The sequence below is a fragment of the Azolla caroliniana genome, unplaced genomic scaffold, assembly GCF_043228905.1.
Source record: "Azolla caroliniana isolate FFs.n. ecotype wild unplaced genomic scaffold, voAzoCaro1.0.p SCAF_5, whole genome shotgun sequence".
NCBI classification, from domain to species: Eukaryota; Viridiplantae; Streptophyta; class Polypodiopsida; order Salviniales; family Salviniaceae; genus Azolla; species Azolla caroliniana.
This window is the reverse complement of record NW_028230440.1, coordinates 23,945,466-23,970,387: the sequence shown is the minus strand read 5'-3', so window position 1 is coordinate 23,970,387 and position 24,922 is coordinate 23,945,466. Positions and strand designations below refer to the sequence as shown.

The window sequence follows — 24,922 nt, the reverse complement described above, 5'->3', positions numbered from 1 at the left end:
GTTTGACAATGCTTGGGTGTGTGTGTGGGTGATGATGATGTGTAAGGAGAGAGGGCTTCTTCTTTAAAAGGTTTGGAAATGGTCAACGAAGATATAAAACAAATAGTAAGCAAATCCATGAACCCTTTCATAAAATCACTCAGAAAAAAGAAGAAGCCATTTTTATTTATTAATGCCGAAGAAAGGAAAACATTTAAATCAGAATAATAATAATTATAAATTATAATCATAATAAAAATAACAATAATTATAATAATAAAGAAATAATGCTAATCTGTAATAATAACAATAAAAATAACAATAACGAGAATAATAATAGTAATAATGATAATATATAATAGTAATAGTAGTATATAGTAGTAGTAGTAGTAGTAATAATAATAATAATAGCTATTATTGTTTTCGAAAAATACAAATAAAAGAAAATTGCTTCTCCTGCTTCGTCGTCGTCTTCTGCTTCTTCTTCTTCTCCTTCTTCAGCTGCTGCTATTTGGCCTTTCGTCCATCGATCGATCGAATGTGCCATGGCTTCTCCTCCTTCCACGCCTTCACGATCTTCTTCTGGCAAGAAACTTGAGAGAAGATATGCGAAGAAAATCGCAGACTACGATTCCTTTCCATCTCGTCCTCCTCCGCCTTCTTCTTCTCTACCATCGATAGGAGACTCTCCAACAAGCTTCCGCGTCTCTGGTCTTCATTCTGGTGAGTTTCAGATGATCTGTGAGCAGATTGGTATATCTGGTGGACCGGATGCTTTCGCCATATCCGTCGCTGCTTGGGAGTCAGGAAAGCTTCATAATTCAGACCGAAATCTATTCACTCGCATCTCTGGTGGAGGAGATGGAAACCCTGCCTCTGGCTCTCATCTCAAAAGTAGAGCTGGAAGACTCAGAGAATCCGGAGGAAGGTTATATGAAGCTGATTCTACTTCCTATTTGGATAATAGAACTGGTGATTTAGATCGAAGTCCTACCTCAAGGATGCACAAAAATCTGAACAATCCGAGAAGGTAGTTCTTTTACGCTCTCTCTTTCTCTCGCAATGAGTTAATATTGCGAAATAATCACGAAATTCTATAACAAAATCGTGAACAATCAGACTAACTATGTCTTCTAGGCTGTCTTTTTCTCTCTTACCGAGTTACTATTGTGGAGTAATCGTGGATTTCCGTAAGAAAACCGTGAACAATCAGACCAATTATGTCTTTTAGATTCTCTCACAGAAATAAAGTCGTGAAATAATCATGGAACCCTGAACAATCAGCCTAGGCATGTGTTTTAGATTCTCTCACGTTGTGAAGGAATCTTAGAATTCTTGGACAATCAGACTAGATATGCTTCTAGATTTGCTCGTGGAAATATTGTCGTGAATTAAACATATAATTCTCTATGAAAATCTTGAACATTGGGTGTGTCTTTTAGATTCTCTCAGTGAAATATTGTTGTAAAATAAGCATAATGGTTTCTATATGAGATATTTCTTTTAGACCTTGTCATTCGTCAATCAATAGAAGATTATGCGAAAATAACGAGATCTCACAGGATTTTAGCCATATTTTTCATATTTCCTGATCAAAGCGGTCAACAATCAGACTTTGTATATCTTTTACATCCTCTCACTGGAAATGATATTATCAATTACATTGAAATGTTCACGTACTTCTGCATCAAAACTCTGAATGATCCGCCGATGGATGCATTTCAGACCTTGTGATGCAGGAAATAATGGGAAATTATGAGGAAGTTTCATGAATTGATAGTACTTAGAAGAAAAATTAATGTATTCTCCAGATTAACACTTGGAATAATCAGACAAGGTAGGAATTTTAGAGCCTCTCACTTAGATTATATGCCACTGAAATATCTGGTTAGTAAAACTCTTTCCGAAAATCTTCTCTACTAACCAGCTTTGTTTCATGGATAAAACAGGAAAACAAACTTTGTGAAAATATCATAATCTTATAGAAAAAAATCATTTTCCTGTCACTGAGATGGCATTTCTAATTATCAGTTCATTAATTAAATCTCTTGAAGTGCTACGCCAGCATCTGAGAAAGTCTTCTTCACTAGTGGCAGCATTTTGTCTTCATCCATGAGAGAGTAGGAAATTATGACAAAATAACACGTTGTATAGGAATTTAGGAGAAATTTTATGCAGTTGACCATCAAAACTGCAAACAATTAGACAATTGATCGATTTTAGATCCTGTGACTGAAAGTCTGTTCATAAGTATCATTTCCTCAAGTTCCACAGCAAAAAACAATATTTTCTAATCAGCTGAATTTAGGAACTTGATGATTTCAGGGGGAAAGTTATATATCGTGGTCAAAATGCAAGTTCCCTTTCCAATAGGAAATTATAAGAAAATACCACAAATTTATGGGAATTGTTCGAGGCTCTCTTACTATAGTCAAAATATTATTTGGTTCATTAACTTGTCTCATTACATTGGGAGTACAATAGACCAGTTTTTTTCTCTAGTCTCGAACTGACACTGTGAGCTCTTATTACAACTTATTTGTGGTTCTTGTAGGAATTCAAAAGAAGCAGATATATTTGGCTTTCATTCCTCATCAGTAGCCAAGCAGCCATCAGGGGAGCTTGACTGGATAACCAATGGAAGCAAGCATATTAATCTCATAGAGTGTGATACAGAAAGAGATGAGGTCAATGATCCCAGTGTAGGCATCCATGTAATAAAAAAACAGGACAAAAGAGTTGATATGAAAAGGTATAGCGGATTTTACAAGCCGAATCTTTTTTCAAACTTTTATTTATGATGCACATTTTTATATCTAGAGATCACATATATTTATTGGCGTATGTGTTGGACTTTGTAGGGTTTCTAAGAATTTGAATGGGAGTAGTCAGATAATGCCAGGGCCCTTACATCCTCCACCTTTGATGCGTGAGAAAAAACCTTTGTCTATGATGTCAACGCTTGAACTTCTCGAGAGCTTTGGACCAGATAAGCATACCGATTATGGTTTTAACTCTTCTGATATTTATAGTGATGATGAATCAACTGAAGGCGATTCTGAAGACGACGAAGACAAAATTTTGCTTGAGGAAAATAAAAAAAGAGTTTCTGAAATAGAAGTAATAAAGCACCAAGACGTTTTTGTAAATAACCAACACAAGCCGAGAGTTTCTGAAATAGAGGTAATAAAACACCCAGAACATCTTGTCAAAAACCAACCCACGCCAACATTAAAGGTGCTTAGCAGGAAGGAATCTGCTATGCTAGTTAGCAGAAGTGATATAATTATCCATTCATGGAGAAAACTGGATGTGTTAGGTAGGGGATCCTTCGGAACAGTATATGAGGGGTTGTCTGAGTACGTATTTTTCAAAACTATGCACCACTTGTGTGGCTAAATTCTGTGATTTACTTTGCTTATGGAACAGTAGACGTCAATCCAGACTTTTATGTACAGTTTCATCTGTCATCTGTCTACCGAAATTGTGAACTGTGAAATAAAAACACCACCATTACATTCATTCTGCATAAAATTGTGTTGCTTGTTGAACCTTGGTAGGGGGCAGAGAGATGGATGCAATTATGATCTAGAACGTTCTTACATAATGTATTGTATCATTCTCACAAGAATTTGGGATGAATATTGAGAGAGGTTAACTGCTACCATCGAGGACCATCTCCTTAATCAAGAGAAGAAGAACGCAAAACCAATATACTTGGGCTGATATTATTTTTGGTGTCTTTTTCGTTTCACAGTTCACTTTTCAGTAAAGTCAGTATACATATGACAAATGAAATAGTACAGAAAGTCAGAATTCACGTCTAGAGTGCAAGTTTTAGGCAACCACTCAGAGAAGGAAATTTAATTATATGTCATCATACATTCCAAGGCTTCCACAAAATTGATATAGAAGAGATTCCTTTAATGAGATAGAAGAGTGCTCAAAGTGTGTTATAATATTTTACTTTCATACCGTGGCATGCCTAATCTCTAGTCCATTTTGTCAGGGAGGGAATATATTTTGCAGTGAAAGAAGTTTGTCTGTCACTAAGTGATACCAAGACTCAACAATGTGTTGAACAGCTTGGACAGGTACTTGAACATTTCAAACTTCTGAGTTTTTGGATCTTTCTTTAAACAAAGTTCAACTTACTTAATAATCGCTGCTTATTCTTTGATTGCTCTTCATGGACGAGAATTTGTTTTCGGTTGTGACTACTTTTTGGGCCACATTGGCTATCTTGGCCTTCCAGAGATATCAATACATATTTCGTTCTTTGGCCACGTTTTTTTGTGCCCTCTGTTAGTCTCTTATGCTCCACACCAATCTCCTCTATGAAATGTCGTAGTCCGCTGACAAAGTCTCTGAAAAATACACTGAAATTTTACATTATTTACTTGGTTCGAAACCTCTTTGTAAGGTGAAAGCACCGATCTCCACCAGCATGCTTTCAAATTGGTTAATGTTCCTCTATAAGGTAGAAAAAGATGATATGTTACAACCATTAGAATTGCAGCCATTTCTGCTTATTTGGAGAAGCAACATAATTCAGATAGCCAAAAGACTAGAGATTTATATAACCAGAAGACTATCAAATTGATTAATGTCCATCTATAAAGTGGACAAAGACGATATGTTACAACCTCAACAATTTATAAAAACAAATTATACTATGGATAAAACTATTGATATTTTAAGATATTACTCAATTTGTTCAATTCTCAAAAATATAGCCATGCATGTGTGCATTTCTATAGATATTTTATGCATGCACACATGAAGAAAGGTACCAAATAGATATCGTACAATGAACGGAATCCTCCTTTGGTTAATGTAATGATCAATTATGTTTTATGTAACGGCAAAAAACTATGGCATATGGCATTTTTGTTTTGTTTTCTGAAATGAGGGTTATCTCATTTTTACGCTTTTAATATAAAGTTTCTGTTTGCAGGAGATCAAATTCTTAAGCAAATTTCGACATGATAATATTGTCCGATATCTTGGTAGTGAAAAGGTAAGTGTCACTTAAAGTCTCTTTGTTATTGTTATGCAGTTACAAAATATCTTCTGATTCCTTTTACCTGATTGTAAAAATCAAAATTGTAGGGGCTTGCATTCCTTTCCTGTGTTGTCCTTTGATATTTTCTGACTTACAGGTTTACATCTGTTGCTACTTACAACTTCTTTATCTGGATGGTTGTTTTACAGGATTCTGATAAGCTGTATATTTTCCTTGAACTTGCTACAAAAGGTTCACTTGCTTCTCTTATTCGGAAGTACAAATTATATGATCCACAAATACGACTGTACACTCGACAGATTTTGAATGGATTGAAGTATTTGCATGACCAAAGAATAGTGCACAGGTGATGGTCATTATAGTAGAATTTTGTATTTGTCGAGATAAGAATCACTGTTTGTAAGTGACCTGGTTGACTTTTAGATTAATGTGTCCACTTTTGGAAATTTTATTTTCAGAGATATCAAGTGTGCTAATATATTGGTCGATATCGATGGAAAAGTTAAAGTTGCAGATTTTGGACTGGCTAGACAGGTTGATTTATTTGATGGAAATTGTAGATGTTAAAATACAATTTGACATTTGTTTGTTCACGTATGTGTGCATTTGTTATATGATGTATTTGAAATGTTTACACAGGTGACAAGATTAAATGAGCTTAAATCTTGCAAAGGGAGTGCTTTCTGGATGGCTCCAGAAGTGAGTGGCATCCTCTAGACAATTTTTTTTAAACTGTGCCTTGCTTTAGTGCAAAGTGATATCAAGATATTTTCTTCGTCAAGTTAACAGCCATCTACCAAATGTTTAGAAGTGTATCATCTCTCCTTAATAATCTAGGTTTATTGGCTTTGTAGTGGAATATGGTGTATACGCTAGCAATAGGAAATGCTTGAAAACTATGGATATGGATAAATGAAATGAGTGTGCATTCTGTTAGTTCTCCCACATTGTTTCTAGTTTTCTAGACACACACACACATAATGTTCAATGTGGTACCTCAAATAACAGTATATGACTTGATTCTCAAATAACAGGTAATTGACCCAAGAAAAACATATAGCTTTCCAGCAGATATTTGGAGTCTAGGGTGTACAGTTCTTGAGATGGAGACATGCCGCCCTCCATTTGGTGATCTTGAATGGGTATGTGTCACTCCATTTATGCAATCTTTGTTCTTTCAAATGCATCCTGAAATTGTGTTACGAATTTATGGTACAGCATCGAGCGTTGTGGAAACTTGCCCATGGAGAATTACCTCCTATCCCTGACGATCTTCCTGAAGATGCCAAGGATTTTATTAGAAGCTGCTTGCAAGTAGATCCTTTAAAAAGACCAGTGGCTGATCAACTATTGCAACATCCTTTCATACGGAATGTTAAATTTACACCCAGGAGTTCCGTTTCATGAAAATGCTTGCCAGGTATGGATTACATGCAACCTTAAATGGGAGAAAGAAGATTTAAAGGAGAAGGTTTTGTCACCATGTGAAGCTAAAGGAAATGAATGGAGAAGCAATGGAACAACCAAAGCTTGACTAAGAGAAGTTTGGCTTGAGTGATTGGATGTTTTAATCATTTCTAGTACCTGGTGATGCTACAAATATTTTGCACCTGTTAATAGGATTTTAACACATCTCCGAAAGAGCATCAGATTTGGTGAGAAGATAGATTTGAGACTTTAAAAGCTTGTCCAAATCGAAGATGATTGATCCCAAATACTCAATAAATGAAGCAACACACATGCAAGATGGTTGATCCAATACTAGAAACACCACAGTTTTAAGGGAGCATGGAAAAATGGTCACCTATTGTTATCTTTTGTATCGATCCCAAAGATTCTTGGACAACTAAAAGGTGGCATTTTCTATAACTAGATTATTATACAGTATGCATGCACTAGGAGATGGGTTTATTTTTGTCCTGTAATTTATGTACACAGCGACACATTTTGCATGCAACACATTCTTTCTTCTTTTCTCACTTCAGATGAAGGGGTAGAAAAAACATAATTTAACTCATTACTTGATTGATTATAATTGTACATTTTATTGTAACATATACTCTTTTTGTAAACAAGATGGGATCGAATATACATTCTAGCATTCCATGTTATTCCTAGTTGGATGGTTTGCTCAAGAATGTAACATATGAACATTGTGTCATTATTTGTGCAAATGTAAAATTATGTGTGCACTCGGCACGTGCTCAACGCTTTGTAAAATGGTATAAAATTCTTGTAAACAAAACAAGAAAGGTAGATAAAAGAGTGTTATAAGGTGTTAGTAAAGATGTGCACAAATAATGGACTCATTCCCTTATGACTAAGCACATAGTTGTTGGACTTGACGCAAAGATTGCCAATTTCTAAGCATGTCTTGTTGTCGAATAATTCCTTCTTATAGGTATGCCTTAAATTATTGGAGCTGATGATTCTTCTCTAGGCATATATTTTGTATTAGGATACATAAGGTAAACATTCAGCACAAGTCTTCATTAGACAAGAAGCAAAAACATAACAAATCATTAGCCTTGCTAAATTTGAATAAGATGGCATTAGCAAACATAAACTAAGAAAAATGTTTACTAGCATCATAGTTGTTTCAGCAAAACTCTTGGATATATCATATACCCATGTTGGCAAAAGTGAGGATTTGTGTAGTTTGACTACATCTAAAGATTGAAGATAATATATTTGGTACAAAGACTAGTGGTTATTTCCTCAAAAGTAGTTTGGTAAGCTAGGGTGGAAGAGCTTTACTCTTCGCTACATTGATGAATTCACAGAATGCCCACATATTTTAGGATTCGATTACTAGCATTTTTTAAACATGAAAATTTCCTTATATCTCTCATTGAGTTCATTTTCGAATTTTATGTCATTTTGTTTAATTTTCATATACACCTTAATGTTTTTGTAAGGTGCTTACATTAAATGTTACAAATTACAATATTTTATATAAGGGCAAGGCATAATATCTTTTGTACAAAGATTTGGACTTCTTGTTATGGGCTGAAATGATATAATGTAATGTATGCAACTACTTCATTTAGAAAATGTGACCCTCCGATCACTCACTAATTCTAGGGAGCATCCAAAACGAATGACCATTCTTTCCTATAGAAACAAAGTTTTAGCTCTAGGTTGCTTTTTATGTATGTCGTGGCGTAAGCCTACTTCATCGAATAATTAGTGGTGGTGATTATGTAGCATTTTCAGTTTGAAGTTGGTTTAATTGTGCCCACTATTCTCGAATGGTTGATTGCTTTCAAGTGGTGGAGGTTATAAATCTGTCTTAAGGGGGTATTGATCACATCAACACTTGTCACAACATTTGGCATACTCATGGGTGGCCTTAAAGAGTGCAACCACCATACTAACACTAAGATGTCTATTGGCACTCTAGTAGTGTGCTAGTTCAATCATTGCTATTACATCGCAATGAAGTTCGTACCGTCGTAGGATATCCCCATATGTCTTTTTATAGAGCTCCCCTCAAATCATCGTGAAAAGCTCACACATGTTTAGCACTGAGCACACTACTTCCATACTGAGTTGTTGTAAAGAGGGAAACGCTTCTAGCAGAACCTGAATATTTAAAGCAAACATTAAAGTGACAAATATATATATGGTGGGAATACACCCGATTTTATGCTTACCAGAATAGATGTCCTTGCACATTTACTATTAGTCCAAAAGTTTTTTTGCGTGTACCTACTGACTCTAGGCTATTGTCTACGGGCGAGCGTGGTAAGTTAGCCCCACGATATTGTGGCCCCTTTGAAATCCTTAAGTGAGTTGGATCATATGCTTATCACCTTGCCTTACCCCACAACGTTGGTATTCATAAAAACACAAGGTGCGCCAAACAAGTCATGTGTCAAGGTCCATACGAACATGAAAGAGAGAGAGAGAGAGAGAGAGAGAGAGAGAGAGACGTCATCTTGGATATCCAATTGGGGTGGAAGTTTCTCATGTGAAACTTATTAAGTGGGTATCCAAAAGGTTGGAGGATAAGTTTATGTATTGGAGGTCTCAATTTTGGCCTTTTCATGTACGACTTAAGGTGGTCCAATCGATTATGGTCTCTATGGTATCTTATTATCTTCCTTTGCTCCCATGGTCAAAGAAAGCTCTTGAAATGTTGTCACGCTCGATGTGAATGTTGTTATGGAAAAGAAAAGGGAAAAGTGCCTTGTCATGGTTGGCATGGGATCATGTTTATACTCCGAAGCGTCTTGGTGGGGCATCAATATTGAATCTATATGAGCATATGGTGGCTTGTCGATTTACTTTCATTCGATTCATGTTTGAAGGTGTACAACCTTGGACAGAAATGGTGGCATACTTTATAGAGAAGAACGGAATAAAGCTTGGAAACATGAAGGTTGAAGCGAATTGGTAGAATGTAATTAATTCTAACAGGGATGTCAAATGTACAAGGTCTATGATAGTTAATCATTTGTTGACATCTTGGCAAAGTATGTTGGATTTTGTGGAATGGCATCCCCCACAAGAAAGGGGGTGTGCCAATTCATTACAAATGGAGGTTTTGGCAACATCAAGGTTGTTGAGGTGGGAAGGTAAACAAATTCTTAACCTTCAATTTAATTGGATGGCTAGATTGGGTTTGGTAAGAGTTAAGGATGCTATGTTGGTTTCACAAAGAAGATTAATGGCTTTTCGAACAATAAGATCAACATTTCGTATTCCAAAAGGTTATAACTTTATTTGGGATAAGTTGCAACAAATACTATCTTCGCATGAGCCAATTCCTGATTTAGATGGGCGATCTCAAGAGCTTGATTGGAGGTTTGTTGGAAATAAGAGATTGACTATGATCTCAACGAATGTTGCTTATCACAAGTTGATTGACAAACATAAATGGTTGGAAGAAAGGGTTATAAAGATATGGGGTTTTCATAAGCCCATTACTTGGTGGTTTCATGTGATCAAGGCAGGTTGGTGTTCTCGATTGATGCTACGAGCCAAGGTATTTATTTGGAGAGTTATGGTTAGAGCTTTACCATTAGGGGATGCATTTAAAAGAAGAAACATTACTAAAGGATTGTGTTTCTTTTGTTCGGTGGAATTGGAACATAGTAGGCATCGATTTATTTCATGCCCGATGGCAAGGATGGTTTGGAGGTGTATCAGTTTAGTGTGGATGTCTCTAACAGGAGTAAGTCTATCTTCCTTCAGTTGGGTTTTTCACATATAGAGAACAATGAACAGATGCCTCATTTTCAAATTATTTTTGAGTTCTTGAGGTATTGGGGGCTATGGTTCAATTGGAATATGCGGAATGCCTTCATTTTTTATTCACAAGTTGGGGTGAGAAAATATGTTCTTAAGTTAAAAGGACTTCTTTTGTGGCAATTGACAGTGCTAGAGAAGTCACAAAATCTCAACCAAGAAGAGAGAGAACTCTGCAAGGTCACATATCATCATATTCGCCATTTGAATTGGTGTGTAGGGTGGCATTGAGTTTGGTGTCGTAGTTTTCTTTAGATCCCTAGATAGAAGGGGTTCTATAGTTTGTTGTAAGTTAGTCATGGTGGTGTTTTTTCTTTCGTAATGAAAGCCATTATTTACGAAAAAGAGAGAGAGAGAGAGAGAGAGAGAGAGAGAGAGCCCAGATGGATGTAACTCAATTGGTAAGCTGCCCAATAGAGACCAAGAGGTCATGGGTTCTATGTATGAAGTAATAGAGATATGAGAAAATTGGGTTTCACACCCAAGATGTAGAGTTTGTAGGCTAATTACGATAAAAAAAAAGGATAGAGAAGAAGAAGAAGAAGAAGTCTTTCCCTTTCGTTGTTGTGGAAGAATGATGGACCACTTTCCTTTCTATGAGTCGATTGCTACTCTTCCTATATCTTTAGCCCTCTTGCAAGCACTACATTAATGCCATATACCTTCCACAAATGTGTGTCCATCTCCATTTTCTTCCCAAACTGCTATTGAGTTTTGCCAGCATGACTCAGACACTATACATGTCCAAGATTTGATCCCCATTGAATCTCAGTCACACTTGAAGTGCAAGAGTGGGTCGCGTAAATATAGTTGAAGTGTTAATGACATATGCATGCATTAGAATAAACCAATATATACATGACTATAGTTGGAATACAAGGATGTACATCAACTCAACTTTTGGAGGAGCATCAACATCTGATGGTTCATGTTCCAGTATGGGGTCCGCAACATCATTAGTCTCTACCTTTGGAACCTCTAATGCATGTTGTTTTCAGCCTCCAACTTGGTAAAAACGTTGCTTTTGGTACCCCTTCTTGCAAAAACCTTGCAACCAAAACCAAAGTTAGCACACATGCATCACTATTATAGTCTCGTATACATTGTTGAAAAATGAATCATGTCATACCTCCCTTCATTGGGTTTGCTTTCACCCCAATTAGAATCGCACTCTAGGAACTCGTTGGACTTGGCAACCATCTATGAAAGCAAGGCAGAAATCCAAATTTTATTCAAACCAATGACCTTGGCATGAACATCAATACCAGGTGTCAACAATCATCCAATGCATGTATGGTTTGCATGCCTTCACAAGAATCTAAATCCTAAAACTAGATTTCAACAACATTTTACCCAACCCAACATTTTCCTTTCATTCACCAACATGCAAGATTTCAAAGTCATCCAATAAGGGCATGGTCTACATGCATCTCGAAGAATCTAAACGCTAATACCATTTTATCCATCCACATCATACCCACATTTTATCCATTTTGAAGAACATTTTTACCATCCATTTCCAAACACTCAAAACTTTCACAAAAGCATTCGAAATTATCTAACAAAAGTAGAAACCAATAAATACATACCCGGCAACTGAAGGGGTGGCAATGTAGATCTGGATGTAGGTGGTTGGCAGGTGTTGGTGGTGAATGGCTTCATCCCTCCTAAAACCCTGGCCATCGTTTCAAAAACGTGAGAATAATGACAGACATCAAGGTTTTAGTTGAATGTAAGTATAGGTTGGGCTATTGCAACTAGTCGGGCTCCTTTGACTCAGGGCTCCCCCATGTGTCAGGTTATTGCCTCGAGTCGGGCTACTACAATGAGAGAGTCGGGCTACGGAAAGGAATCGGGTAATTGGAGAGTTGAGCTGGGCAACTCTGATTTGAATGGTTGGGCTACTCGAGCTACCAAAAATTTAGATTTTATGATGGCGCACATCTTTTGAGATAAAGATCTCGACTCTGTAGATCGCGCGTGCCCTCGAAAATTTGCCCTTTGCATCAACCGTGGCCACGATTCCCTCGCTAGACCTCATTATGATATGGTAGAAAATAGACATGTCGCATACATTCATTCATACATACATACATACGCACACACAAACACATACATACATACGTGAGTACATACATACATATGTAAATACATACATACATACATACATACATACGCACACACAAACACATACATACATACGTGAGTACATACATACATATGTAAATACATACATGATACATACATACATACGCACACACAAACACATACATACATATGTAAATAGACATGTCGCATACATACATACATACACACACCTACATACATACATACATACATACATACATACATACATACATACACACAAACACATACATACATATGTAAATACATACATGATACATACATGTCATACATGGCATACATACATACATATCATATACATACATCATACATGCATATACATACATACATCTAAATTCTTCTACTCACCATCTCCTGATTCCTTCATAAAATGTCCCTTCGACACCTTCCTATGCTTCCACGATAGATCCACCATGGCTGCTACCTTCTGCTTCTCTCCTTTAATCTCTTCCTCTTCTTCTTCTTCTTCTTCTTCTTCTTCTCCTCCTCCTTCGATCGTTGCATCTGCTCCTCATCGCCATAATCCGCGCGTACGATCCCTTTGGAGTTCTTCCTTCTCTCGACCCCTTCCTGGTCTGCGACAATCACCCCTCCCTTCGTCTTCCCTTTGTTTCAAGGATTCGTCTTATTCCTCTTCTTCTTCGTCTCCGTCTTTTGTTGTTCGAGCGGTATGTTTCGATTCCATCACTTTCCTACTATTTCATGCATGGAATCGGAAACCCCTGAGGATTAGTACGAAGGAAAGAGAAATGTCGGAGAATCAGATGAAGACAATAGATGCAGGAGAATAGAAGAACAATGAAGGTCTATAGTGTGTGTGTGTGTGTGTGTGCGCGCGCGCGCGCGTTTTTTATCGGCTCAGAAATATGCTAAAAATTCCTTCCGATTTCTTTGCACTGATTAAAAAACTGATTCGTATGCTTTTTTCTACATAAAAGTGTAGAGTTTTTCGTGAATTTTGTATGCGTGAAGAAGTGTGTTCTGTTCGATCGAGAAACGTTTTCCAGTTTTTCATGACGCCTTGTTTCATAGCTTCTTAATCCCTTACACATAGATGAATGAGTTGAGTTCCCTTTCCTCACAATGTTCAACCACCAACTGTACAATTCAAACATGGAAAATTCTCTAGATTTGTCAAACTGGATATCCACTGATTAGAATAACCTGGTTGTGGTATTATATTACCAAGCATGCATGTTATTAATAAAAACATTGTCCACCGTCTTCAAATTGTTCTTTGTTAATGGATATTATTTCTGGCTTATTCTCTTTAATAGAAGTTTGCTCCCTAAATATGGCAGGGAGAGTTTCCTTTGGTTGGCAATGTAGCTCCAGATTTTCAAGCGGAGGCTGTTTTTGACCAAGAATTTATCAATGTAAGTATGCTTTATCAATTCATTTTGACAGGACAACTGTTAATTCTTTTAAGGCAAATGCATAAAAGTAGGGTTCGGCTGCATAAATCATAAGTAATTAGCTTCATTCAATGTTAAAACGACACATGAACCCCCGAGCACTATTCTAACATTTTGTTTATTTTTCGTCAAATTTGTTTCCTTTACCTTCAGATTAAGCTTTCAGATTATAGAGGGAAGAAGTATGTGGTGCTATTCTTTTACCCTTTGGATTTCACTTTCGTGTGCCCCACTGGTATGATATTCCCTTATAAGGATGCACCTCAGAGATCAATCTGTAAGCCATAATTCTAAATTATATTTCCATATCATGCATGTGACAGAGATTACCGCTTTTAGCGATCGATATGCAGAATTTGAGGACTTGGATACTGAAGTTATCGGTATTTCCATTGATAGCGTGGTATGCACCAGTAATGTATGCTCCATTTAGTGAGAGTGTGGTATGTGTATGGACCTACAATTTAGCCTCAGTTTAATGTGTTTAGAACTCATAATTTAACTTCAATTCAGTGTGATATTGTGCTATGTAAGAGAGAACAAATAATTTTGCATTAACTCATTGATTCATTGATGTAATTTCTTGTATTGTGCGTTGGGAATAGTTCTCACACCTTGCATGGATTCAAACCGATAGGAAGTCTGGTGGATTGGGTGATCTCAAATATCCTCTTGTAGCTGATTTAACCAAGAGTATCTCAAAGTCTTACAACGTTCTAATCCCGGGACAGGTAAAAGCAAGAAAGGCAATGGAATCATATTTTTTTTCTTGCCATTTGCTCTGATTGCTGATAGTAAATTTTGGTTACTTCATTTTATTATGGAACGTTCTAATCCTGGGACAGGTAAAAGCAAGAAAGGCAATGGAATCAAAAAAAATTTCTTGCCATTTGCTCTGATTGCTGATAGTAAATTTTGGTTACTTCATTTTATTAGGGAACGTTTTAATCCTGGGACAGGTAAAAGCAAGAAAGGCAATGGAATCATATTTTTTTTCTTGCCATTTGCTCTGATTGCTGATAGTAAATTTTGGTTACTTCATTTTATTATGGATCATAATATGATAATCTAATCTTTTCTAGGGTGTTGCTCTTCGAGGCCTCTTTATCCTCGACAAGGAGGGCGTCATTCAACATGCAACTATTAACAACCTTGCAATTGGTCGTAGTGTAGAAGAAACTTTAAGAACCCTACAGGTAAATAAATTTTATTTTTCCTCACTTCAAACATTTCCCTAAGACTTCTGAAATGACTGGTTGTACTACTTTTATTTCGCATACTTCCAAGTATGTCCTTAGTCATCTGGATGTGTGGTTGCATTGTCTGAGCTAGTGTGAGAGGCCCACAATTCACATGCCAGAGATCCAAGTACTTAATGCACAGCACATTTTCCTACATTGATTGGAGGTACCCCTCCAACTAAGGGTGTGTTTAAAATCCTCCAATGGGTATGTTTGGATACTTGAGGCCCAATCTCCTACTATGAATCTCACATATGACGGGCACTAAGTTAATGAAATTGTTCTCATGCCTGAGGTATAATCGCTTTTTAAGGGCCTTCATAATATGCAGTACACCCATTCTGATGTAGAAGGAGTCTGTGCATAACAATCGGCCTTGTTTAAGGTTATGTTGCTGTTGAGAATTGTTTTTTGACTGTGGGCTGTTTTTATGAATAATCATGCAGGCAGTGCAATATGTGCAAGACAATCCTGATGAAGTTTGCCCTGCCGGATGGAAGCCTGGTGAGAAAACAATGAAGCCAGACACTAAGTTGAGCAAAGAATACTTTGCAGCTATCTGAGAAGCAAGGAATTTTAATCCCCAATGACCAATGACAAGGCCTTCACCAAACTCCCTAATAAAAGATCTAGTAAAAGATATCCAGATACTAAGTTGAGCAAAGCGTACTTTGTAGCTATCTGAGGAGCAAGGAAATTTAATCCCCAATGACAAGGCTTCACCAAACTCCATAATAAAAGCCCTTGTAAAAGCTACCCAGTTTCGAGGTCCCAACAGAGATGCACATAAGCGTGGCATGAAACAGAGCCGACTTTAACTTCCAAATCTTTTCATGATTTGCCTTCATGGGCAAAATCTGGTTTGTAAAACCTTTGGAAAGAAACTTAATGCTGTAAATTCTAGCAGAATAAAAAGAGATCCTTGTTGAAGATCTTGTTTTGTGTCCTAATTAAGAGATTACATTAAGATAGATTGATAGAGTTCCCGCACATGAGTATTTTCTGTGAATCTTAACAAGGATCTTATAACATGGTAACAAGTCTTTGCATTCCATCTGCGGATGGCCAATTATGTGGATCTTGTTGTCTATACTTATTTAACTGAACTAGTATAATGTAAAATGTCTTCAAATAAGTTGAACGATGATATCATTGAGTTCTAACTAGATGAAATGGCCTTCCTATAATCCATTGGCAAAGCTATTACTTGCCGTATAAATATAGCCTTTTTTATTTAGAGATTTAACCCAGACACATTCAACGATTTGTTATTAGCTAGCACAAAATGTCATCTTACCTTACAAATGAAAGATTCTGCTGCGTACTAATATCTATAATTGAGAAACCCCCTCCCCATTGTTAAGGTTATATCCTAGTCTCTGTGTGTACGGCGTCATTTTCTCTTTGATTCTATATCACATGCTCCACCATCTCTATGTGCTCAAAAACCCATTAAATGTCTTCAATTCATATGCACTCAAATCATACCAAATAGACAACTTAAGCATCATAAGGACACGAATGCAAAATTGGTAATGCAACTAACTTCAATATTCATTTTCCTCATGGTTCTATTACAAGTAAATTAGTGTTCAAAGCTCATGTTAATGCTAAATCTAGGGAATATGATCCAACAAAAGAATCCAACCAAGGCTCCTTGATGGTCGTTTTCTTTTTATTTCTTAAATTGATCATTAATGAGAAGCCCATGGCTTTATCTGTGTTCATTTGAAGGTAATGCCTAGTTTTCAAGGAGGGCCCGAGGAGACGTTAAACTGTTAAAATTAATACTCAAAGACATCATGACCAAATATGTATATATTGCAATGTCTATCAAAGAAACGATTGTGTGCATTGCTAGATATCCTTGTAGAATCTAAAGAGGAATCTCACCATGACATGTGTCATGATTAAAGATATACATGTTAAAAAGTAATGACTACAAGCAACTATATGTGGATGTCCTGGATTCTTGTAAAATCTAAAGAGGAACCTAAAAGACCATAGGCAATCAATAATAAAACTCTCCCAAGTCCTAAATAAGGAAAGCTTCTATCCTAAAAATAATACAAATTTCAGAATAATATAATCACCATTAAGAAATAGCAGTACTTGTACAAAATGAAACGTCAATTATTAGTATGCAGGATAGTTGAATGTCATAATAGATTGGATAAATATAGATAGCAAGACAATTCACCACTGGAGTTTAATCGTTAACTGAATCTGTTGTGTAGTTTAGTTTTACTCTCGAGCATTTAAAGGCTATGGTTAGCAAAACATAAAATCTCTCTCCTTGTTTCTCTTTTTTAGTAATAACCTGTTATAGACTCCTCTATTCCTTAAAAAAGAAAAGAAAATGGTAGTGATAGGTCTCGTGAGAGATTGAGAGAAGTCAAAGAGTAACAACTTGACATTCACAAGTTGTTCCTCATTGTTTAAACCCATTAAAAGGAAGAAAAAAACAATGAGCTAAAAAGTGATGAGAAAAATGCTGTAATCCATTATAAGGAAGTGCTATTAATAATGAAAAACAACTTGGAAATAAACAATTGAATGGAAGCATATATGCAATTGATTTCTCTTTCTCGTGGATTTATTATGAATATACTAAGGAGGACTTTGTCTACCTTAGAACATTTTATTCAACCTGCAAGATGTTCATGAACATAGACCGAATACAAATTAGTAGACCAGCAATGGATTTCAGCTGTGTTGTATCGTTACTCTGCAATAAACAATCTCTCTTTTGAATATCTCTAGTGCATGAATTAGGAAGCTTATGGTGAAGTCGGACCCACAATGCAACAAACTTTATATAAATGTTACAATAACTTTGTGAGGCAAACGGGTGGCGCAATTTCACGTACTAGTTCCAGCATTTACTAGCTCTGATTTCAGCCTGCACGATCTGAGATGAACCATATTTTCATCATGGGCTTCTTCAAACATCATCTTGCTACTAAAAAATTTCCTAGACGTTTTCCCATCTTATTCCACGGGAACTAACTAAAATTAACTGTATTTTCATCATGGTCTTCTTAAAACGTCATCACAACACTTCTCAAAGACCAAACGTGTGATGCTTTCATCAATCTTCTACTAATCATGGCTGCTAAAATCGTCCCTGCCTGTCCACTGATTTGTTCTGATTCCACATCTTATCATCATGGCTTCCTCAAACCATTATCTTGGCCCTAAACTTTCCTGGTTTCATCTTTACAAACTGATATCGCCTATATTTTCATCATGGTTTTCACAAACCATTATCATGTCACTAAACTTTTCTCCTCCTACAATTGCTAACTGAAATCAACTAACTCAATTTTAATTCATCATGAACTTCTTAAATCTTCATTTTGCTTGTTTAACCGTTCTAGAAGACTAGATGCCTTCCGTCTTGCCCTCGCAGTTCCAGAATGAACAAGCTCAATGAGAGGGCCTTCTACTCCAAGCTCTTGAGCTTCCATTAAATGACTTATATCACTAGAACTCAATGCTAAAAGAACTGAGGCAGCATTCTCCTTATTGCGTGATGAGCCATTCTTTATTATATCCACTAATACTGGCACTGCTGAAGCATTGCCAATAGCAACTCTTCCTTCTTGGTGGGTGACGAGGATAGCAAGGATAGCTAATGCTTCATCTCTCATTCCGGCAGTGAGATCAACCATTAGCCTCATTAAAGGATCGATTATTCCAGCTCTAATAGCTCTTCGCTTGTTCCCTTGATAAATTGCTAGGTTAAACAGAGCAGTTGCAGCATCTTTCCTTCCTTGAGGGTTCCCATCTCTCAATAGGTCTACCAGTGGAGGAATAGCTCCAGCCGCTCCAATCATCATCTTGTTTTCATCCATCACAGATAGACTGAAGAGAGTAGCTGCAGCATTTTCTCTTGCTTCCATGTTTCCATACTTTAAAACTCCAACAATGTGTGGGATAGCCCCAGCTCTCACTATAGCTCTTTTATTTCCTTCATAAATTGACAAGTTAAGCAACGCAGTAACAGCATGTTCCTGAGTGCGAGAATCTTCAGTTGAGAGGAGATTCACTAGAAGTGGAATAGCACCCGCTTCTGCTATACACACTCTATTATCAGCATTTTGTTTTGCTAGTGATCTTATCTCTTCAGCTGCAACCCTCTGTAATTCTAATTGACCACTGCATAAATGCTCAATAAGCATATCCAAAGAGATGCCATCTTTGGAAGATAGCACCAAAGAAGTCTTATTACCTCGATTCAGACATGCTCTTTTTGGGACTTCAATTCCATTAGCTTCACACCACTCAATGATGAGACTTCTCAGTGCAAAATTAGGAGTTAACACTGTATGTGGGAGAACCTCCCCAGTCTTAGGACAAGTCTTATGTCCTTCTAACCATTTTTGGATACTCGATCTCTCATAAGTCTGCACCAGAAGACATACAAAAAAGTCTTATGCAAGCAGCAGCAGTAGCACATTTAAACACACATTTCAAAACAAAGGCTCTAAGTACAGAAAATCATATCAAGTCTCTTGCACAAGCCCAGAAATCACATTTTGACATATAAATTCTGGCATAAGCATGTAAAACACTGTTAAACATATTACAAGAATAATCTTTTCTATAGATATCAGGAAAATCATAATCATAATCATAAGTAGCTAACCTGCCCCGTCGCAACTATGACTGGATCTTTCATGAGCTCCAAGGATATTGGGCACCGGAAATCATTAGGTACAACAGGTGATTGTGGATTTTCACCATCAGCTACATCATAGAATGAAAGCTTCTCAAGTTCCAAACTATCTAATTCAGTATCAGCTTCATTAATTAAAAGAGTAAGTCTCCTCAGTAAACCCAAAATCTGTTTAAGGCTTTCATCAACAACCCCATTCCTCTCCTTAATCAAGTTTTGTACAGCATGAGCTTCAGTTTTTAGTTGTGAAGGACTTTTAAGCTGAAGCTTTTCAGCAACTTGACAGAGAGCTTTTGTGTCATCCTTCTCTGAAATGGCTAGCATTGCATCCATAAATAGTTCCATGTCGTGTGTGTCTGATCTTCCTTTTGCTCGTTTCAGTTGGGCATGGACAAGCTCAATCTGTAACATTTTGCATAAATCATAGGCTAAGAATCCCATTTCCGTCGAAATTACAGGCTGTTTACAGACTAAAGTTGCAAGCATAAGAAATTCACCTGCTCCTGAACCTCTAATGAGAGTTCTAAACATTTGGTTGGCATTTGGTCTAAAGCTTTATCCATTGCATCAGTCACTTCATAGAGTCTGTTTGCAATAACTCCCCTCTCCAAAACCTAAGGAAAAGAGACCAAACAAAAACACCAAAACTTGCTTTTTGAGCAGATGCTCTATATTTGTGATATGTATCAACATCAGATAATGGAAGTCATTCCATGTGTACAAATGGAACAAAGCAAGTGTATGCGAATCAACTGACATTGAAATCAAACTTTATGTGGGCATACGAAGCAAATTAAAATGTTTGAGAATTTAGCACATATGGATGAAAATTAAACTCAAAAGTTGGAAAGAGCCAAACCAGATATAATTTGCTGCCGTCTTTGCAAAACTGAAGTAAACGAAGGGCAGAGCATAGAGCTTTTTCGAGGGCATAGAAAGCAGAAATGGAAGCTTCTTGCAACGAGGAATCTTGAGATTCTCGAACCTCTTCAAGAAATGGCAGAATGAGCTTAACTCTGCGAATCAGGTCAACACAGACTCTCTTATGACTAGAAGGAAAACCTTTTGCTCCAACTATCTGGTTGGCATTATGCCATATAGACTCAAGGAGTGAAATACTTTGATTTTGTCCCTCCATATTGATAATAGAAGGGAAATAGCCCCCAAGCAAAAGGGAAGACAAACTGTTCTCGTCAAAAGTCTAATGAAGAAATCACAACTTCTATGATGTGTGATACCTTCTTCTTGGTTAAGCTGCTGTGCCTATGACTGATTGTCTTTGCAAAATCACTCATTTTAGTATGTCCTACTCCTCCTCTTCTTCTTAAGGATACTTCCCATGGACACTTGTATGATGTCTTAGATTCTTCTTCTTCTTCTAAGGTTCTCCTGCTTGGATTCTTCTTCTTGTATTCTTCTTCTTCTTTAACTTTGTAAATCTTTTTCTCGAAATTCCTCTCTGATTCTCAACTGAAACTGGGCTTTTCCAAAAGGCTTGATATAGTGTGCCGAAGAAATCGGAAATTCTCGTTACGCATGTATACACATGAAAACTTCCATGGGAAACCAGTATTGCTACAATGTATACACCTGTTTCAAGTTGGCTAAGATCTGCTTCGGGTTTCTGCACAATTCTGCAAGGTTATTTCTTTCTCTGCGTAAAGGAACAAAGATTCGCGACATAATTATTTTCGCCACAGTTTCGCAAGATGGGTACTATCAGAGCAGAGCTTCGCCCAAGGTGGTTGAATTTTCCTCCACGGTTTTGCAGAGATGCTTTCTTTTCTTCAGGTGCTTGTTTCTTTCCTGCGGATGGTTGCAAACGAAGAGTTATTCTCTGCAGATTCTTGCAAAGAAGACTTACTCTCTACAGATGTTTGCTAAGATAGTTTCTCTTCTGCACATGTTTGCAAGACGGTTACCTTTCTGCAGATGAATTGCTCGATATACATACACAGAAAGGGAGACAGAGAGTCGGAGAAGGAGAAGGAGAAAGGGAGGCAGAATATATAAAGGAGTTTCACAGAATGGAATGTATAGAAGGGAAGGAAGAAAGACAGGCGGCGGACCGACCTTTCTGTGAGCGATGGCGATGGCGATGGCGATGGCGATGGCGATGGCGATGGCGAGTACTTGCAGGAATTTTTCCAAAAGCCTTTGTAGTCCTTCTTCTTCCTCTGTTTTTTTTGTCTCTGTTTTCTTCCTCTGTTTTTTTTTTCCTCTGTTTTTTGTCTCTGTTTTCTTCCTCTGTTTTTTTTACCTCTGTTTTCTGCTCTATATTTAGAGTGCTCACATTTTACAAGTTACAACTACCACCCAATTGACAATTTCTTAATAATCTTCACTCTTCCATGTATGTGTGTGTGTGTGTGTGTGTGTGTGTATGTAAGAGAGAGAGGGAGAGAGAGAGAGGGAGAGAGAGAGAGAGAGAGAGAGAGAGAGAGAGAGAGAGGAGAGAGAGAGTTGCCGTAGTCTCCACAAGAGATTGAATCGGATCGGACCAGATAGACGCCTTTGTCGAGCCTCCGAATGATCAATTCACACTTACACCCTTGCTCTTTTGTATAGGATATAGCTCAAACATAGAACCGGCCTTTAGTGTCGACCCGCATTTCATCCGGTAAGGGAGAGAGAGAGAGGGAGAGAGAGAGAGAGAGAGAGAGAGAGGAGAGAGAGAGTTGCCGTAGTCTCCACAAGAGATTGAATCGGATCGGACCAGATAGACGCCTTTGTCGAGCCTCCGAATGATCAATTCACACTTACACCCTTGCTCTTTTGTATAGGATATAGCTCAAACATAGAACCGGCCTTTAGTGTCGACCCGCATTTCATCCGGTAAGGATGGTGTCAATGAGAAGAACTCTTGGTCCCATCATTGTCCAACAACCCTGCTTCCACTCTAAATGGAAGCATGCATGGGTCGATGGTATGTTTGTCGATTTGGCATTACTCGTTGGATGTGATTTGTGCATATCATGGAAGACACGTTAGTGCAACTCCCTAAATGGCAAATCGGCAACATTAGAGGATTGTGAAATAGGTAAAGAAGGCATACATAGTTGTGTGTATATATAGCCGATTGTGAGTTGACACTTCCTCGGAGGTTTGGAACTTGGGGGTTTGTTGGTTGTTGCTTTGTGTGGATGGGAATATGTTGTTGCTTCATGTCATGAACAACCTGTTATATTTTGGCCTTGTTTACCTAATTTGAATGCTCAACAGAGCAATCGAGGTGCTATAATTTATGATGACAACATAAATGTGGGTTGGCATCATACAATTCAAAAGTTGTTAGTTATATTATCTTTATATTGACCATTCATTCCTAAGGATTTCTGGAAACTTCAAAGTCTCATGTCCATCTATTCTAATGTCCGCATCAAGGTGTTAGACTTGGAATTCTTGTCATCAAACCAAACGTTTTGTTTGTGTGCTGGTCGTAGATAAAAGTAGTCCTTTGAGATGTTGAAAAATCAAAAAAAATTGTTCGTTTAGTTTCCAAACTCGTGTATGAACTTTAGTCATCTACCACTCGCTATTTTTATACAAGAGGGTTCGAAATTTCAAAGAATGTTTTGTCTAGTTCCCAAACTTGAATGCATGCAGAAAATAATTCATTGCGAATGGATTCCTTTGAGAGTTGAGCAACTTCTTAACTATTGAATATTCTATTTAGAAAGTTGAAGTATGGGATACACCTATTATACTCATGTCCCACACGTGAACACATTCACATACGAGTACATGAACATGTACATACGTCAGTACCTAAATTTGTAAATGCACACACATGATGTTTTTGCTCATACATACATACGTATGCAAATATCGTTGCAATGGGAGACTCTCAATTCAATTCCCAATCATTTCCCTCAAATTTCTCGGTTGTGTTGGCTAATGATGTCACATCACCTTTTTGCCACATCAAATAGCTCTTCTTGCACAATATTCATGCATTTTCTCCCCGACAAATTAACCACATAAAACCAATTGGAATGAGAATGAAAAGATATATTTATTTTCCAAACGCCCAACATCTATTGTTTGACATTTTTTAGGCACACAATAGAAATTAAAAGGTCCAAATTGATGGTGTCATGTATGTTTGAGTATGTCGTGTAGCAGATAATGTCTTCTTTGAGAGTGTTTCTAGTATTAAACATACTTTCTCTACATTTCTAGGAGATGCACATTCTAATCCTCTCACAATCAATAGAAATTCCTATCCATGTGATGTGCTTAAAGCATAATGTGTTTATTTGTCAAGTGTTTTGCACTAATGATGTTTCAAATGTCTACCATCCAAAGAATCCCATGGTTACAATCACTTCAAATTCAATAAATGTGTTATTCATGATGTATGGATTCAGTTTATTGATTTTGACATTGTTGATCAAAAATTAAGTTTGTGTATCATTGATCAATAGTTGAGGTTTGTGTATCATTGATCGAAAGTTAAGGATTGCAACATCATTGATCAAGTTTAGGTTTGTGTATCATTTATCAAATTAAAGTTTGTGTATCATTGATTGATAGTTATGGGCTGTATTGTTTGAAAGTTAAAAGAGAAAATTGATAAAGAAACCGATTAAATAAATATTCCATTGTTTTCGAATTTGTATCTTGTGTGGACCATGCCCAATCTGTTGATTACCAATTATTGAGTATGAACCATCGAATCATCAATCAAATTAGGACCAATTGGCTTCAAAGTTTTTTATCAAAAAACTTTCCAAACACTGAATGCATTGGATTACAACTAATTTTAGAGAAATATCAAATTTGTGGGGGCATTGGTTGTTTACCAAACTCACATAATATTAAAGAGTGCTACCAAAACTCCCACAATCCATTTTGAAGCTATCAATTCTACCCCCAATAAAGAAATGTAGTAACAATAGTTATTTTGACAATAGGCCACGCTATTATCGCCCTACCTCAAAGGCACTCCCACAATCCATTTTGAAGCTATCAATTTTATCCCCAATAAAGAAATGTAGTAACAATAGTTATTTTGACAATAGGCCAAGCCATTATCACCCTACCTCAAAGGTGTGTCACTCTCTCCAAAGAGGTGCAAAAGTTGGAGAAATTTCAGATGCAAAAGTTTTTCGCTTCATCTAAGTTTAGAAAACCAATTGCTTAGCTAAGATGACTATATAGTACCTAAGTTGAGTTATAA

At 37.0% G+C, this 24,922-nt stretch overlaps 3 protein-coding genes across 4 annotated transcripts; 2 read left to right on the top strand and 1 right to left on the bottom strand.

Moving 5' to 3' along the window:
* Positions 1-469: 469 nt before the first annotated feature.
* On the top strand, positions 470-7,116 carry LOC147864535 (uncharacterized). Of its 2 annotated transcripts, none has more exons than XM_087320445.1 (10): positions 470-1,009; positions 2,534-2,731; positions 2,841-3,338; positions 3,989-4,073; positions 4,937-4,999; positions 5,194-5,351; positions 5,464-5,539; positions 5,645-5,704; positions 6,040-6,147; positions 6,224-7,116. In XM_087320445.1, exons 1-10 carry the CDS (start codon positions 525-527, stop codon positions 6,410-6,412), a joined length of 1,920 nt encoding a protein of 639 aa, XP_087176571.1. In that variant the 5' UTR covers positions 470-524; the 3' UTR covers positions 6,413-7,116. The 2 variants fall into 2 exon arrangements, with proteins under 2 accessions (XP_087176571.1, XP_087176572.1); XM_087320446.1 differs by having other exon boundaries at positions 471-1,009; positions 2,841-3,342; positions 3,993-4,073.
* Positions 7,117-12,047: 4,931 nt separating this feature from the next.
* Positions 12,048-15,989, top strand: LOC147864534 (2-Cys peroxiredoxin BAS1, chloroplastic-like). Its single transcript, XM_087319763.1, has 7 exons — positions 12,048-12,056; positions 13,705-13,779; positions 13,972-14,053; positions 14,142-14,221; positions 14,424-14,549; positions 14,901-15,014; positions 15,506-15,989. The coding sequence occupies exons 1-7, from the start codon at positions 12,048-12,050 to the stop codon at positions 15,620-15,622; spliced, it is 603 nt and encodes a 200-aa protein (XP_087175889.1). The 3' UTR covers positions 15,623-15,989.
* Positions 15,990-17,626: 1,637 nt separating this feature from the next.
* Positions 17,627-21,481, bottom strand: LOC147864533 (U-box domain-containing protein 13-like). The gene is made up of 4 exons (XM_087320440.1): positions 20,600-21,481; positions 20,238-20,354; positions 19,711-20,142; positions 17,627-19,468 (listed from the first exon to the last, which is right to left on the bottom strand). The coding sequence occupies exons 1-4, from the start codon at positions 20,876-20,878 to the stop codon at positions 18,395-18,397; spliced, it is 1,902 nt and encodes a 633-aa protein (XP_087176566.1). The 5' UTR covers positions 20,879-21,481; the 3' UTR covers positions 17,627-18,394.
* Between the last annotated feature and the right edge of the window lie 3,441 nt (positions 21,482-24,922).